The sequence below is a fragment of the Hypanus sabinus genome, chromosome 17 (genome assembly GCF_030144855.1).
Source record: "Hypanus sabinus isolate sHypSab1 chromosome 17, sHypSab1.hap1, whole genome shotgun sequence".
NCBI classification, from domain to species: Eukaryota; Metazoa; Chordata; class Chondrichthyes; order Myliobatiformes; family Dasyatidae; genus Hypanus; species Hypanus sabinus.
Window position 1 is genome coordinate 44,456,189 of NC_082722.1, and position 15,061 is coordinate 44,471,249.

The window sequence follows — 15,061 nt, forward strand, 5'->3', positions numbered from 1 at the left end:
TACTGGAGAAGGTTGTAAATCTAGTCAGCTCCATCTTGGGCACTAGCCTAGTAAGTACCCAGGGCATCTTTAGGGAGTGGTGTCTCAGAAAGGCAGCGTCCATTATTAAAGACCTCCAGCACCCATGGCAAGCCCTTTTCTCACTGTTACCATCAGGTAGTGGGTACAGAAGCCTGAAGGCACACACCCAGCCATTCAGGAACAGCTTCTTCCTCTCTGCCATCCGATTCCTAAATGGACATTGAAGCTTTGGACACTACCTCACTTTATTTTAATATATGGTATTTCTGTTTTTGTATGTTTTTTAATCCATTCAATATATGTAATTTATTTATTTGTTTATTTATTTATTATTATTATGTTTTATTTTATTATTTTTTTCTCTTTGCTAGATTATGTATTGCATTGAACTGCTGCTGCTAAGTTAACAAATTTCATGTCACATGCCAGGATAATAAACCTGATTCTGATAAGCTTGAGTTTTCCGATCTATCCTTGAACACTGCTGTGGCTCCATCCAGTAACTTCCTTAATGTATTGTTTCAGCCAATTACGCATCTGCAATGCTGGGCTTCACATGCAAGCCCAATGTGGTTTGTTAGTTGGTGCATTTCACTGTTACAAATGTCATTCCCACAGGAAGCTATATTTTCTCTAGAATAAAGTCTTAGTTGAATATCTGAAGGCTTCAGTTCAGTCTCTTTGAAATCCGTTCAAAATAATTTTGTGGACAGTCTCTTCATGATCTGATTATTTTTTTCATCAACAGCATGCAGATGAGTGCTCCTTTTGAATCTGAAGCTTGACTTCTTATCATTTTCTTTTCCCTGTGCAGTCCATGTATTTTTGTCTGCCCAACTCATGTCCTACTTGCTGCATTCTCTACTAGTTTCACCTTACATCTGCATTGATCTAGTGAATGTGAGCCCCTGCCACAATGTTAACACAATTTGTTTGACCAGGCCGGTTTCTGTTTAGATGTTGCAATTTTGTTCATGCTCACCTTCATTCCTGAGTGCAACTCAATTTCATCTCTGGTTGATACAGCAATTTCAACTGCTCTTTTAAATGTGAGTTGTGCTCCAGTTAGGAACCATTACAGAATGCTTTCTTGTAAGATCCCACAAACTAAGCAATCTCTCAGTTCATCATTAAACCCATCACGGAACTAGAAGTACTCAGTCAATCTTTTCAATTCAGCTGAAAAGGACCACCCTTCCTTTTGATTCTGCTTATGAAACCTAAAGTGTTCTGCAATCAACAATGGTTTTGGTTCTAAATGTTCCAACATTACTTTCATGATATCAGCAAAGCTAATTTCAGCTTTCAAGTTTCTAAGCAATTTTTATGCCTTTCCACCTATTGCAGTCAGTAACAATTCACTGAGCATACATCACCCAGTTATCTCTTGTGCAAACAAGGGCGTCTACCTTTCCGAGGTAGTCAGCCATTTCTGCTTTTTTCAAAGATTTAAAGTGCCTTTATCATCAAAGTATATCTAAGTCATATACCTTGAGATTTGTTAGCTCACATACAACCACAAAGCAAGAAGCCCAAACGAACCCGATTTTAAAAAAAGAATGACCAACACCCAGTGCGCACAGAAAGAGGAAAAAACACAAATCATGCAAACAATAGAAGTGAGCAACAACAACAGCATTCTGAACCAAATTGAGTCTTTAGATCCGACTCCCGGAGCAGCCGGTGTAGGCCCCAGCCTTGGTCTCAGTTTATCATATAGCAGAGCAAATCGCCACAAAGCACAACAGCCAGACTAGCTCACAGCCTTGGCGCCATAGAGAGAGGAATGAACATCACAGCAGAGCGAGTGAAATCAGCCTGACCCTCACCTCTGGTCACAACACACAGGCATTTTAAACTTATTATTATTATTATTATCACCCAGTACACATTGTTTATGAAGCTGCGAATTTCATCTCTTTTCTGCCTTTTTTTAAACTCAACTGTCTCTGTCTTTTTCCCAAGAAATCATGTGCTGCACTTTTCTTTTAACTCGGATGTCTGCCTGTGCTTCCACAGTGAGGTAGTAATATTGAGATCATTTTAACACTTTCACTGCCACTGTTATGTGTTGTAACTCCAAAACAAAGTTATTTGAAAGAAAAACAGAGCCGGGAATAATGTGTCTACTTCATTCTTACTTTAGTAAGGCACACAAATATGATGTGGTGGCATAATGACATGAGTATTCACGTATTTTTATGAATAACCTTTAATGAATTATGTAAACAAAAATGCTTGAACAAACAATATACTTACAATGTTATTCAAATATTACGGAAATATTAAATACACAATATCAGCATTTAATGATATTGGTGAGTAAACCACCCTCATTGAGGCTCAGATCCCTGTCTATAACTGAATCTTGGACCTCTCAATGGAATGACCTTAGATAGTCTGACATCTCAAGCTCTGTCACACTAAGGACTGGTGCCCCCCAATGTGGTTCATGCTGCTGACTCATGATTGCACTGCCGGATCCAGCTCAAATGGTATCATCGAGTTCCTTGATGATACTACAGTTTGTTGGCCTCATCAGCAACAATGGTGAGTTGGCCGAGAGGAAGTTGAGAGTCTTGTCAAATGGCGTGAGAACAACAATCTGAGTCTCAATGTGGACAAGGAAAAGGGATGATTGTGGATTTCAGGAAGGCACAGGCCAACCAGTTTGCATTGCATATCAATGGCTCTGCGGTGGAGAGTGTGAAGAGCACAAAGTTCCATGATGTGCACATAATGGTCGATCTAACCTGGACCCACAACACAGTTCTTCACTAGTCAAAAAAATACAGTCGTGTCTACACTTTCTGAGGAGATTGAGGCTTGCAAGGCTCCCCGCCCCCATTCTTACAACTTTCTACAGGAGCACCATTGAGGGTGTCCTCTCTGACTGCATCACTGTGTGGTCTGGAGACAGTCCTACAGAGGATGGTAAAACCACTGAGAGGATCACCAGGATCTCCCGGATCTCCCTACCCGTTTATCGGGAGCATTGCAGACAAAGCACCACGATCTCTTTGACCCACTACAGTCAGGAAGGATGTACAGGAGCATCAGGACTGAGGCTGCCAGACTGGCTAATAGCTTCTTCCCTCAGACCGTGAGACTAATGAATACCCAGCCACCACCGAGGTCTTGTCACTAGGTCAGTGTGCTGGTTACTGTCTGCTGTTTATCTGTGCCGCATATATTTTGTATTATATTCTATGAACTTATTTATGGCAATGTTTTGGTGTGTGTGTGTGTGTTAGAGAGTTAAGTTTTGTGGGTCCACTGTGGTCCGGAGGAGCATTGTTTTGTCTGGTTGTATTTATGTACGGTCAGATGACAATGAACTTGAACTTGTTTGTATTTTTCTAATTTACATTATCCTGAGGAATAATCTGTACCTGTGGCCATAATACATGGCAACCAGGCCTTAAGGCCCATTGATCTAACAGGACCCAAATGGCAAGATTATCTTGCAAAGAACGGTGTTGGTGGGGTGGGGGGGGGGGGGGGGTGGTGAAGGATAATGATGACGGAACACAACAGGTCAAGAACTATCCAGTACACATACTGTATGTGCTCAGTAAAACCCAACTGTACCTCACAAAAGCTCCTGTAGACTTCTATATTACCATTAAATTGTCAGAGCCCTGGCCCCTGCTTTAATATTTAATGAAGAGTAAGTTACTGCCAATAAGTATTGGGAAGACTATGCATTTTCAATCTCCTCTTAACCTCTGTTCCATAGTTTACAGCTGCATCCATTTCCTGACATACGTCTGAAATTCAGACTGACCGTATTGTATTTAATCCTGAGATAAGTGTTTTTCTACATAAGGCTGTCAATGTTCTCTTCTAAAAATAATTCAACTCTACACTTTCTTTAAATCATCTGCTCCTGAAACCTTCAACCATATTCTTACAAATGGACATAACTAATCCACAAGAACATAAAAATTGGAAGCAGGAGTCGACCATCTGGCACGTTGAACCTGCTCCGCCATTCAGTAAGAGCATGGCTGAACTGGCTGTGGACATAGTTTCACATGCCTGCCTTTTCTCCATATCTCTTAAACCTCTTGTTATGCAAAAATGTATCTAACTGTGTCTTAAATATATTTAATTTGGAAGCCTCTACTGCTTCCCTGGGCAGAGAATTCCAGATTCACTGCCTCTCTGAGAAAAGCAATTTTTCCTCATCTCCATCATAAATCTATCCTGCTGAATCTTGAGGCTATGTCTCCTAGTTCAAGTCTCACTTATCACTACAGACAACTGTTTTGGTCTATCTTACCTATTCCTTACAAAATTTTATATGTTTTTATAAGATCGTCTCTCATTCTGAATTCCAGTGAATATACAGTAGTCCCAGGTGACTCAATCTCTCCTCACAGGCTAAACTCCTCACCTCCAGAATCCACCTGGTAAGCCTCCTCTGCACCGCCTCAAAGCCAGCAAGGAGACCAGAACTGCATCTCGTACTCTAGATGTGGCTTCCTCATTCCCCTGTACAGTTGCAGCATAACCTTCCTGCTCTTAATTTCAATCCCTCTGGCAGTGAAGGCCAATATTCCATTTGCCTTCTTTATAAACCTGTTGCACCTGCAAAGCAATGTTTTGTGATTCATGCACAGGCCCTCCCAAGTCCCTATACAAAACAGCGTGCTTCCAAACTGCATGAACTCACGTTTACTAATGTTGTACTCCATCTGCCAGAACCTTGCCCACTCACTTAACCTATCAATATCTCTGCACAGACTCTCCATATCCTCTGCACCATTTGCTTTTCCACTCATTTTAATGTCAGCAGCTAATTTAAATATGCTACACTTGGTCCCTTCTTCCAAATTGTTAATGTATATCGTGATCAGCAATAGGACAGCACTAAGGCCTGTGGCATTCCACTCACCACTGACTGCCAACTGAAGAAATACACATTTATCCCAACTCTCTATCCATGATAATACATTACCCCCAACTCCAGCATCTTCATCTTGAAGGTATGCAGCACTTTATTGAACACTTTCTGAAAATCCAAGTGTACAACATGCACCTGCTCCTCACTATCCACTACACTTATTCTATCCTCAAAGAACTCCAATGTTTATCAAATTTGTAACAAAAGGAGATGAAGCTATATTTCTATAAAGTTTGGTATTCTCTTGCCAAAGCTGTAATTTAAGTATCTTGGTACAGGATAGGGTTTTTATTACCCTGTGGAATAGTATTGTTTCTGATTTTGATGACCATGGGAGTATCCTCAATAGAACACAAATATTCCTTGCAGTCATATACTGGATCTATTGCACAAGAACTTAAGTAGAGGAGCAAGAGTTGGCCACCAGTATCCTAATGGCTGATCAATGCTGCACTTAACCCCTCTTGCCAGTTCCCTATAAATGACAATTTCTCCAACTTGCAAATATTTATATTTTCACACCTTAAACATACTTAATGATCTGGTCTCTGCTGCCACAGTGGCGGGGATTTACTACACTTGGAGAAGATATTTCTACACACTTCAGATTTGAATGACTAGCCCCTTAATTTTGTAACTACAGGTCGGGACTGTCCCACTTGTGATAACTTCAGCATTTCCTTAAAAATGAACGGTAATTTAGCAAAAGAGTGTTATCTCTCTGGAAGTTTTACAATACTGCTCACTTTCTCCAGGAGGGTGACTGTAGTTGGCTCAGGTAGCAGAAAAAGTACCAGGTAGATATTTAAACACTTTACGTTATTCCCTTTCTAGAGAGGGGCAGAGACATCAGTGTTGGGGTTTGACTGGCTTATTTGCGCAATGTTATTCCAGGGTACAACAATGCCAGGAATTAATAGAAAGTGCTAATAAGAAGATGCTTTGATCGGGTTAAAGCAATGTAGTCTTGCTTTGAGACAGCAGATCGATGCCATCACTGTTCCGGCTGCAGTGCCCGTCAGGAACAGCATTTGGAACATTGTCCGCTTGCACCGCGGTTGCCAGGAAGTCCCCATGGTTACAGAGCCGGATCTGCCCCCGGTTCGGTGATCCGGTTGGCGCCCGTCCTGACGTCATTTTTATGCGTCGGGTTGGCCATCATGGCGACCTCCTCTGCGATAAAGGGTAAGTGTTTTCTTTTTCCTATTGCTGCGTGCGTAAATACTGTGCTTCCTTCACCCGCAACAGTGCAAGGCTCAGGTCACTGCACCAGATTCATAAAGGCATGGCGCATGGGAATAGGATATACAGCCCACGCTCTCTGCGATACCTACTGGTCATCGGTCCCAGCCTGGTACTGCATGAAATGGAAAATGAAGCTGGTTCTGTCGCTGTCCTTTACATTATTACAAAGTAATTGGCCATACAGGGATCCCACAAATTTCTCAGGTTTAGATGGTCCAAATTAAACACGAGCATGTTATTTTTTCTCTGTTTCCATCATTATTAATTGCTTTCGTATTCTAAAATGTGTACGTACGGATACGGCTTCAGTGTGTACGGTGCTGTTACCAGGCTTGCCTCTCAATTCATCGATTTATGTACTTGCCAATTGCCTATCTGAAAACCTGAGGTGTGTGGGTTGAGAAATCACTCGTTGAGCCTTTTTAACCAGTTTTAAATGTCAATTATAAATTTGACCATGACACTGTTCATCTGTAGAACGTTCTAGATTAGATGAAATAGTACTTCACTTTCTGAATTTAAGCTATTGTAAACCTCTGGGTCGCCTCAGGCTTGCTCAGCTCGTTCTCGTTTAGGGGGAGCAGCCTTCGGCCCCGCCATACTGGGTAATCAGCTGGTGTGGATGCTGTGTGATGTCCCCGCCTCGCCCAAAAACAACAGTACACCATACGCGATTAAATGAGTACAATTTATAAAGGTTACTATAACTAAGTGATTATTAACGATACAGTATATATGAAGAAAAAAATAAAGAAAAGGCGCCAAACTTATCAAAGTCCAAACCACTTAGTACACAACCGTTGGAGCTCAATTACTGAAGTCTTCTGGCCACCATTCGATCCCCTCCGAACTCCTCGACTCGCAGCTTAGGACCATCCGAAGTGGTCAACCAAGCACATCTAGCTTCATCTCCTCTCCTCGGAGTACCTCCTGGCCTTGGACCCCCGCTTGGGGTCTGTTCCTCACCCAGCTTACAGCATCGCGTCCTCTCTCTCTCAACCCCTCGCGCCGATCTCCCCAAAAGCCCGCCAACGATAGCTTACAGACTCAGAAGAAAGAACAACATTAATCCCAATTGGTTTACAAAGGAATACAATTCTCGTTATCAGTAAATTTACACTACTTTGTGTAAACCCCCTTTACACTACTTTGGTAGCAAAATATTTTGATACATGTGAGCTTTTTTGTGCGCAACTAGTGTGCAATTTGGAGTACGCCGGTGAATATTGGCAGTTTCAATGGTAATTATAAATTTGATACACTTGGAAAAGAGAAATGTGCAAGGAAATGGTGAATCAGAAGAGGGAGAAAGGACTGGCAAAATAACCAGAATCAAATGGATGGAATAGACTACAATATGTGCTGTGTGCTGATATACCTGTAGGAGAGCTTAGCTATTCTCAGTGACCAAGTTAAGGGAACGTTAAGCTTTGTCATCGTATACTTACGATCAATGCTCATCAAATTCAAATACCCTCTGAGCAAATAGTCACATCTATTGTCTAGTTAGCACAGATTCATAACTACAGGGGAATCTGACTTCTGGGAGTAAAAACAAGTGTAAAATTGGAAGCTGTCCACCACTGGGGATTTTGAAGTTTGGGTGCTGCTATGTGCTTTTTCTGCTCACATTACATTTCGGCAGATATTAGACCATAAGACATGAGAAGATTTACATCTTCTCCTTTATTTCCACTCTTTGCCTCCTGCCAGTCAGCCAATTTTCTGTCCACGCTGATATCTCCTTGCGATACCATGGGTTTTTATTCAGCAGCCTCATGTGCTGCATCTTATCAAAGTACACAACCTCCACCAATTCTTTTTTTGTCTTAACTGCTTGTTATTTCTTCAAAGAATTCCAACAGATTTGTCAGGCAAGATTTCCTCTAAAAAGAAATCATGCTGACTTTGGCACCTTATCAAGCACCTTCAAAAACTTGGAAATTTCATCCTTAATAATGGACTCCAAACACTGAAGTCAGGCTAACTGGCCTGTCTCCCTCCTTGTTCTATATATCTCATAAATGTCACATTTTTACTCCTTCCCCTCAGTGTAAAGAAACTGCTTTTCAATTCTCTTAAATCTCTCCCCTCTGATTTTGTATCCAAGCCATCTAGTTATGGATTCCCAGCCCTGGGGAAAAAGGAATGACTGTCCACCATATCTATACCACTCATGATTTTATGAACTTCTGTGAAGTCACCTCTCATTCTCCTGTGCTGTGAGGAGTAAAGGTCCAGTTGTGTGTTACTTCTCCGTATAAACCAGGTCCTCTCATCCAGGCAGGATCATCATTTATCTCTCCTACACCCTCTCCAGCTTGACAATATCTTCTCTCTTACAGGGTGATCATTACTAAACAATACTCCAAGTACATTCTCCCCAGTGGCTTATATAACTGCAATGTAATGTCCCTACTCCGAATCCTGATGCCCTAACTGAAGAAGGCCAGCATGCTAAATGCCTTCTTTTTGTGTTAAAAGATTATAAATTTTTTTGTTTTTGATGTGATGATTAATGCCAAATATGTTGTTGTATAAGTAAGAGGGGTAGGCGTAATAAGCTGTAGCTTCAGCCTGCACCCTTTCAGTCTGATTTAAAAAATATCTATGCTTTTTGCTGTAATTTTGTCCTATGAAATCACCGTTATGAAATCATCATTGTAAATGATGCTTTTTGTTACATTTGTACCAACCGAAATAAATTAATTTCCTTCTTTCCTTCCTTTTGACTACTTACAGCTGCTTTCAGTGGACTGTGTACTAGTTCTCCATGTCCCTCTGTTCCACAGCTTTTATCAGTACCCTGCCGTTTTTCTATACGTCCTACTTGGTTTCTATGTCCAAAATGCATCACCGCACACTTATCTAAATTGAAATGAATTTGCCATTCCTCAGCCCATTTCCCTGACTGATCAAGATCTCTTTATAATTCATTGTAACCTGCTTCACTACCAACAAGACTTCTAGTTTACAATCATTAGCAAATTTGCTAGTTGAGCCATATACATTCTAAATAAATAATGAATAACGGCCAACACTGAAGGGGTCCCTAGTAGCCACAGACCATCAGCCATTCTTCCTATCATCGAGCCAATTCTGAATACACCTCTCTCACAGCATACAGTGCATCCGTGGCCAACACAGACTGAGGATTGTGCTGAGGGCAGCCAACTAGCTTACGGTGCCACTATAACATGTGTACAGTTGACTAACTCTTACCTTACTGTACGTCTTTTGGAATGGGAGAGGAAACCCACATTGTCATGGGGAGAATGCTCAAATTTCTTACAGACAGCGCTGGAATTGAACCCCGGTTGATGATTGCTGATGCTGTAAAGCAGGGTTTCTCAACTGGGGTTCCACAAGAGATCGTGATTTTTTTTTAAAAAAGCATCGTTCTTTTAAACTATGTGCAACACTAGTGCTCACAGAGGCTGTCAGTGACCGAGCAGCCCCATTAGCAATCTCGTTAGAGTCTTTCAGCCCAGTATGGCAGTGCGGAGTAGGGCCGTGTTTATTTGCTTGAGTCCATCCTCAGTTTTTGATGCAGGATGGTTGAGGCTGTTGATAATTGCTGAGTGCTGTATTGTACGGATGGGAGGGATGGTAGACTGATAAGGAGCATGAAGTGCATCTTTTGGGCATTGAGTTGACTCGCCCAACTTAGGCTGTGTCGTCAGCTTCCCTCCCAAATTACCTCCCCCAACTTTCCCTTACGTGCCACTGGCTGACTTATTAGATCAAACAAATTCTACCAGTGTAGTAGAAAGTTGGAGGGAAATTTTCATTCTAAAGAAGGAATTTTTGCACTCCTTCACTCAGCTGCTGGCCTGCTGCTTTGCTGTTGTAAACGTTGCAAAAGATGGATTGTGTAGGTTAGAAGTAATGTGAAGTTTTCGTATTTTTTGCAGTTTTTGTTCAGTTATTTATTATGCCGTTGTTCCTATACAGTCTGCCTTTACAATGAAAGCCACTTATCAATGGGTTTGAGGTGGACTGGTGATCCAAGTTGTCCGATTCCTTTGTGCCTAGTCTGTGGCAGACAACTTACAAATCCAGGAATGGCTCCTGCATAATTGAAGCCACTCAACTACTATCACAGTCATATGACATGTGAAAGTGCTGATTGTTCTAAACAACTATTGGAATCTCAAAACAGAGTAAAACTTTTGTTAATAAAGTCACAGTCAGCAAAGAATCAGGATGCAAGTTATTTAGTAGCAGAACTTACTTCCCAGAAAAGGAAAAGTCACACAGGTACTGTTAGCATGTAAAATTATAGTGTGTAAAATGCTAGGGCAAGATGCAGTTTGAGAAATTGAAAAGATTTCATTCTCAAATGGTACAATAGGTCAACATATTGATGACATGTCACATGATGCTGAAAAGGTTTTGTGTGATAAATTGAAAAACAACAGCTTCTCTATCACCAGTAAATGTCCTGTTGTAGCATTTGTAAGATTTGTAAATGATGGGGAGATTCAAGAAAACTTTTTCTTGTTGCTAAGAGCTGCACAAAACAAGCAATGGCCAAGATATATTTAATGTTTGCTCTTCATATCTGGAAACAAAAGGTCTATCTTGGAGGAACTGTGTTGGCATCTGTACTGATGGTACCATGAGAGGTTTGGTTTCTCTTGTTTAAAAAAAGAAAATCCTGATGTTGTCACCACACACTGCTTCAACATTGCAAATAAATTTTCATGTTGTAAATAGCATTAATTAAAATCAATTTACAAAAATTTAAATTAAATCCACCAAACCTACCTCTAGAAAAATTAAATCCCATTTTGGCTTAAGCCAGTTCTTTAAGAAAAATTTATTACGTTTGCCTTATGAGCTTTTAACATTTTATGAAAGGGAAAGAACGAGATTAATGTCAAGAAAGGTTGGCTAAAAGTCAATTCTCTACTCGAAAGAGCATTGATCATTATTTTTGGATTATTGCTGATCATGCTAACATAAAGTCAGCTGTAGACATAATATTTTTCATATGGGGTTCACTGGGACCTGACAATTATTTCAAAGGTTGTTCCAGGTCAAAACGGTTGAGAAAGGCTCTGTAAAGTGTTAGGCTAATCACTGAACTGTCGTGCTGCCCACTAAATAAAACCCTTTGGTCTATAGTAGTCCCCAAAAGGCAGGCACTTGGAAATTAAATAAAAAATTTTGTTTCCCTATAAGAAACCTTCAGTTAAAATGAACTCCCGTCCCTCCTATTCCCTTATCATTCCCCACTTTAGCTCTTGGTAGATTTCATAATTAGTGTTCAGTGGTTGGTAAGAAAGTAGCATGGTACAGCACTGGAACAGGCTCCTCAGGGCACAGTATTGTGCAAACCAATTGAGCTAATAGTTAACTGCCATGCTAAACTAATCTCTTCTGCCTACGCAATATCTGTATACCTCAGTCTCTGCAAATCCTTGTGTTTAAGGGCCTCTTAAACATCTCTAATGTATTCGTATCCACTTCCTGCCCTGACAGCACATTCCAGGAACCCACTACCATGTGTGTGTTTTTTTTCTTAACCCCTCTCATCTGAAATGTTGGCCCTCTAGTATGAGATATTTTGACTCTGAGGAGAAAGTATACTGGCTGTCTATTCTTTAAACTTCTATCAAGTCTCCCCCCTCAGCCATCAGCACTCCAGAGAAAGTAACCTAAATTTGTCCCAACTTCTCCTTCCAGGCAGAACTGTGGTAAACTTTTCCTGCACCCTCTCAAAAGTTCCAGATCCTTCCTATATTTTTCCACTGAGGGTGTTTCTGGAGAGGGATTGTTGATAAGCTGAAACCTTATTTATAAATATACTCTGAAAGTATGTCCTCAAAAACACGGGTCTGTTTCATAATGAAAATTTTATCCCTGAAGAAAATTAATTAAAATGAGTATACAACAAGAGCTTAGTTCTCCTTGTGTAAAATGCCAGAAAGTGTCTACCAGAACAAACAAGATGTAAAGCATTGCAAATACGAAACAATAACTTCCGGAATGATGATACAGTTCATTTTAACTGAGGTTTTCTTTCAAAGCATTGTGATAATTTTGATCTCTCCTTTAGTTACTTTGAGGAATATTTATATGTTGTAATGTGAATAATTTCATTCTTTTAATTACATAGTTCAACCTTTTAATTTGTTCTCTTTATCTTCTTGTATTTGGGGATTTGTAAATAGTAGTACCTCAGCCTATGATAGTTTCAATGTGATTAAAAGAAAATGGAATCCTCTGGGTGATTAGACAGGCTACTTTGAACCTGAAGTACTTCACATCCTCAGCCATATAGTACATTACACTTATTAGACCTAATCATACTGTTATGATTTAGTCTAATAAGTATACCACATAATGATTGTTATTTTTTAAACCTAGTTGCATTAGATCTGGCTGTTCTAGTACAACGTAGAAAAATATGAAATGTTTCAAGCTTTAGCTTTCGGAGAATAATGCCAAAAACTGTGCTCATGTAGTAGGAACACATCTGACTGTTCAATTACAATAGTCAGCGTGACCATAGTTAGATTTTGTCAAAATATATGTTAATGCATCTGGAATTTTTTTGATGTGATTGTTGCTTTATAATTAGTTAAAGACAGAGTTAATTGGGAGTAAAATCAGGATTTATGCCCTGATTTTTCAGCTGTGAATTGATTTTCATTTCACTGAACTGCTCTAGCAAAATGTCTAAGGAGTTGTTTGCCTTATCTTTTCAGTCAGTAAATGCAATATGTGTATTCATTTCAGCAAATGACAGAAATGAAAGTTTCAAAAACCTTTCACTCCAAAGAATAGTCATTTGCAGGAACAGCCAATATTATTTGGGATTTATTTAGATGTTTTTAATTTGTTTTGGCAAATGCCCAAATGTTTTGGCATTATGTAATTTGCCAGAAAAGTTACATTGGGCTTAAAGCTATACCAAAAGTTATTTTGCTTCTGTTTCCCCCCTCCCCCCCTCCATCCACTAAAGAGGTTTCAGGCTAAACAGGTCCGTTCATAGGTGATAATTTACCTTTCAGTATTTTCCTAGAAATGTAATAAAATCTTTCTGATGATTCAGTTAGTGCAGTGCTTCCTAACCTTTTTAGCCCAAAGCACTTTCATACTTGCCAACACCCCCCCCCCCAAAAAAGCGCTTTCATACTTGCCAATGCCCCTCTGAGGCACAATGTACTTTCCAGCACCCCTATAGTGTAAAAACATGTCTACCATATCCTAACATGAGAAAAATGATTCTGCTTTTAATTTTTATTTGTCTTTAAATCTAGCTTACACAATACTTGTGAGCTGTACAGCAGCTTTGATATCAATGTGATCCTTAAGCTTGATGGTTTTTAGCAGGTGTTGAAATATCTGGTTCAAGTCATGAAAGCAAACTCCTTAAGTCCCTACGTGTAACAAAGTCCAAATGGCTTCTGTTTTTTCTGAGTTCGTGGTTCACTGCCCTGAAGCATCTTTCTACCAGATAGGTGGATGGAAATGCAATGAAGAGCAGTTTTTCTCTTCTCCAAAGACCAGTAATCCTTCGTATGACAATGTAGCCACATACCACAAAAGCTGACATTTTTGAAAAGCATTTTTGCTTCATCATTCTGAATCTTAATAATTTCTTCTTGCAAGCTCACTTCCTGTTCTTCCATCTTGCAAAAAAATGGGTTAATTACCCAGCCAGGAATTTTCAGATCGTTCAAATCCTTGAAATAATTCTGAAAAGCCTTCCTCAGTGACTGCAGGTGTAAGTAGTTCTCTTGCAAATCACTGTCTGTGAAAGAGAGTGCCATACTTTCCATGAGGGAAACTGAGAGCATTGTTCTCCCAATGTTTTGCTTATATATTTTCAATTTTGTGATAAAAGTGGACACTGTACTTTTTACCTGGATTAAATTGAAATTCTTACCCTGTAGTTTCATATTTAGAATATTCAATTTGTCATACAAATCAGCTAGGTCTGCCTCATCTTCACATAGAAGTTCAATCTTGTTTCCCAAGCGCTTGTCGACTTTGAGCAAAAATTCAACCACAGCATCAAAAAGATCAAAGAAACATTTTAAGCAGCAGCCTTTTGATAGCCAATGCACTTCAGTGTAAAGAATCAAGTCTTCAAATACTTCATTGTCTTGGCATAATTGGTGAAATATTCTGCTATTCAATGAATGAGCTTTAATTTGTTAGCAGGTATTTCAAGAGTCTTGTTTGAAAAATGTTGCTGGCTGAGGTTTTTGGCTGCGAGATGTTGGTGATGAATTACGCAATGGATTGCAAACAGACGTGGAATTTCTTTATTCATAAATGCCACTGAACCAGCATGGCAACCTGTCATATACGGAGTTCCATCTGTTGCAGAAGAAATCATATTCCTAATTGGAATACTTTTATCCTCAATATATATTTTGAGCTCGTCGGAAATTTATTCTCCATTGATATTTGTTTTTAACCTTTTACAAAAGAGAATTTCTTCGTAAACTTGTCTATTTTTGATAAACTGTGCATATGCCATTAACAATGCCTCGTCACATTTAGTTGACTCATCCAGTTGTATCCCAAATTCTGTTTTTATTTGTAGCTCTGTGCATGGTTGATATTCAATGTCTTCACTCGTTTCATCAATATGATGAGCTACAGAGTTATTACTCAGAGGAATTGATTTTAAGATACTGGTATCCATTTTGAGAACGGTGGGTGAGCACTTCTGATACAGCTGCCATTAGAAATCTTTCACCAATTGTATGAGATTTTCCATCCTGCTATCATTTTGGAAGTATTACCAGAAACAATGAGACTGCTATCAAGGTCATTTTTAGCTTTCTTGGCAAATGACTCCAGTGTGCAGCACTTTGCAAACACTTCTTTCATCTTCAGGAACAGAGAGTAATACCATACCCT

The 15,061-nt window shown here is 39.7% G+C and overlaps 1 protein-coding gene across 1 annotated transcript in view; it reads left to right on the forward strand.

The window, feature by feature from the left end:
- The first annotated feature begins 6,031 nt into the window (after positions 1–6,031).
- pop4 (POP4 homolog, ribonuclease P/MRP subunit) overlaps positions 6,032–15,061 on the forward strand; it is a 32,110-nt gene continuing 23,080 nt past the window's right edge. Inside the window, exon 1 of the mRNA XM_059992941.1 lies at positions 6,032–6,115. Within this exon, the coding sequence (XP_059848924.1) occupies positions 6,091–6,115 (25 nt within the window). The 5' untranslated portion in view covers positions 6,032–6,090. The remainder of the gene's footprint in view (positions 6,116–15,061) is intronic.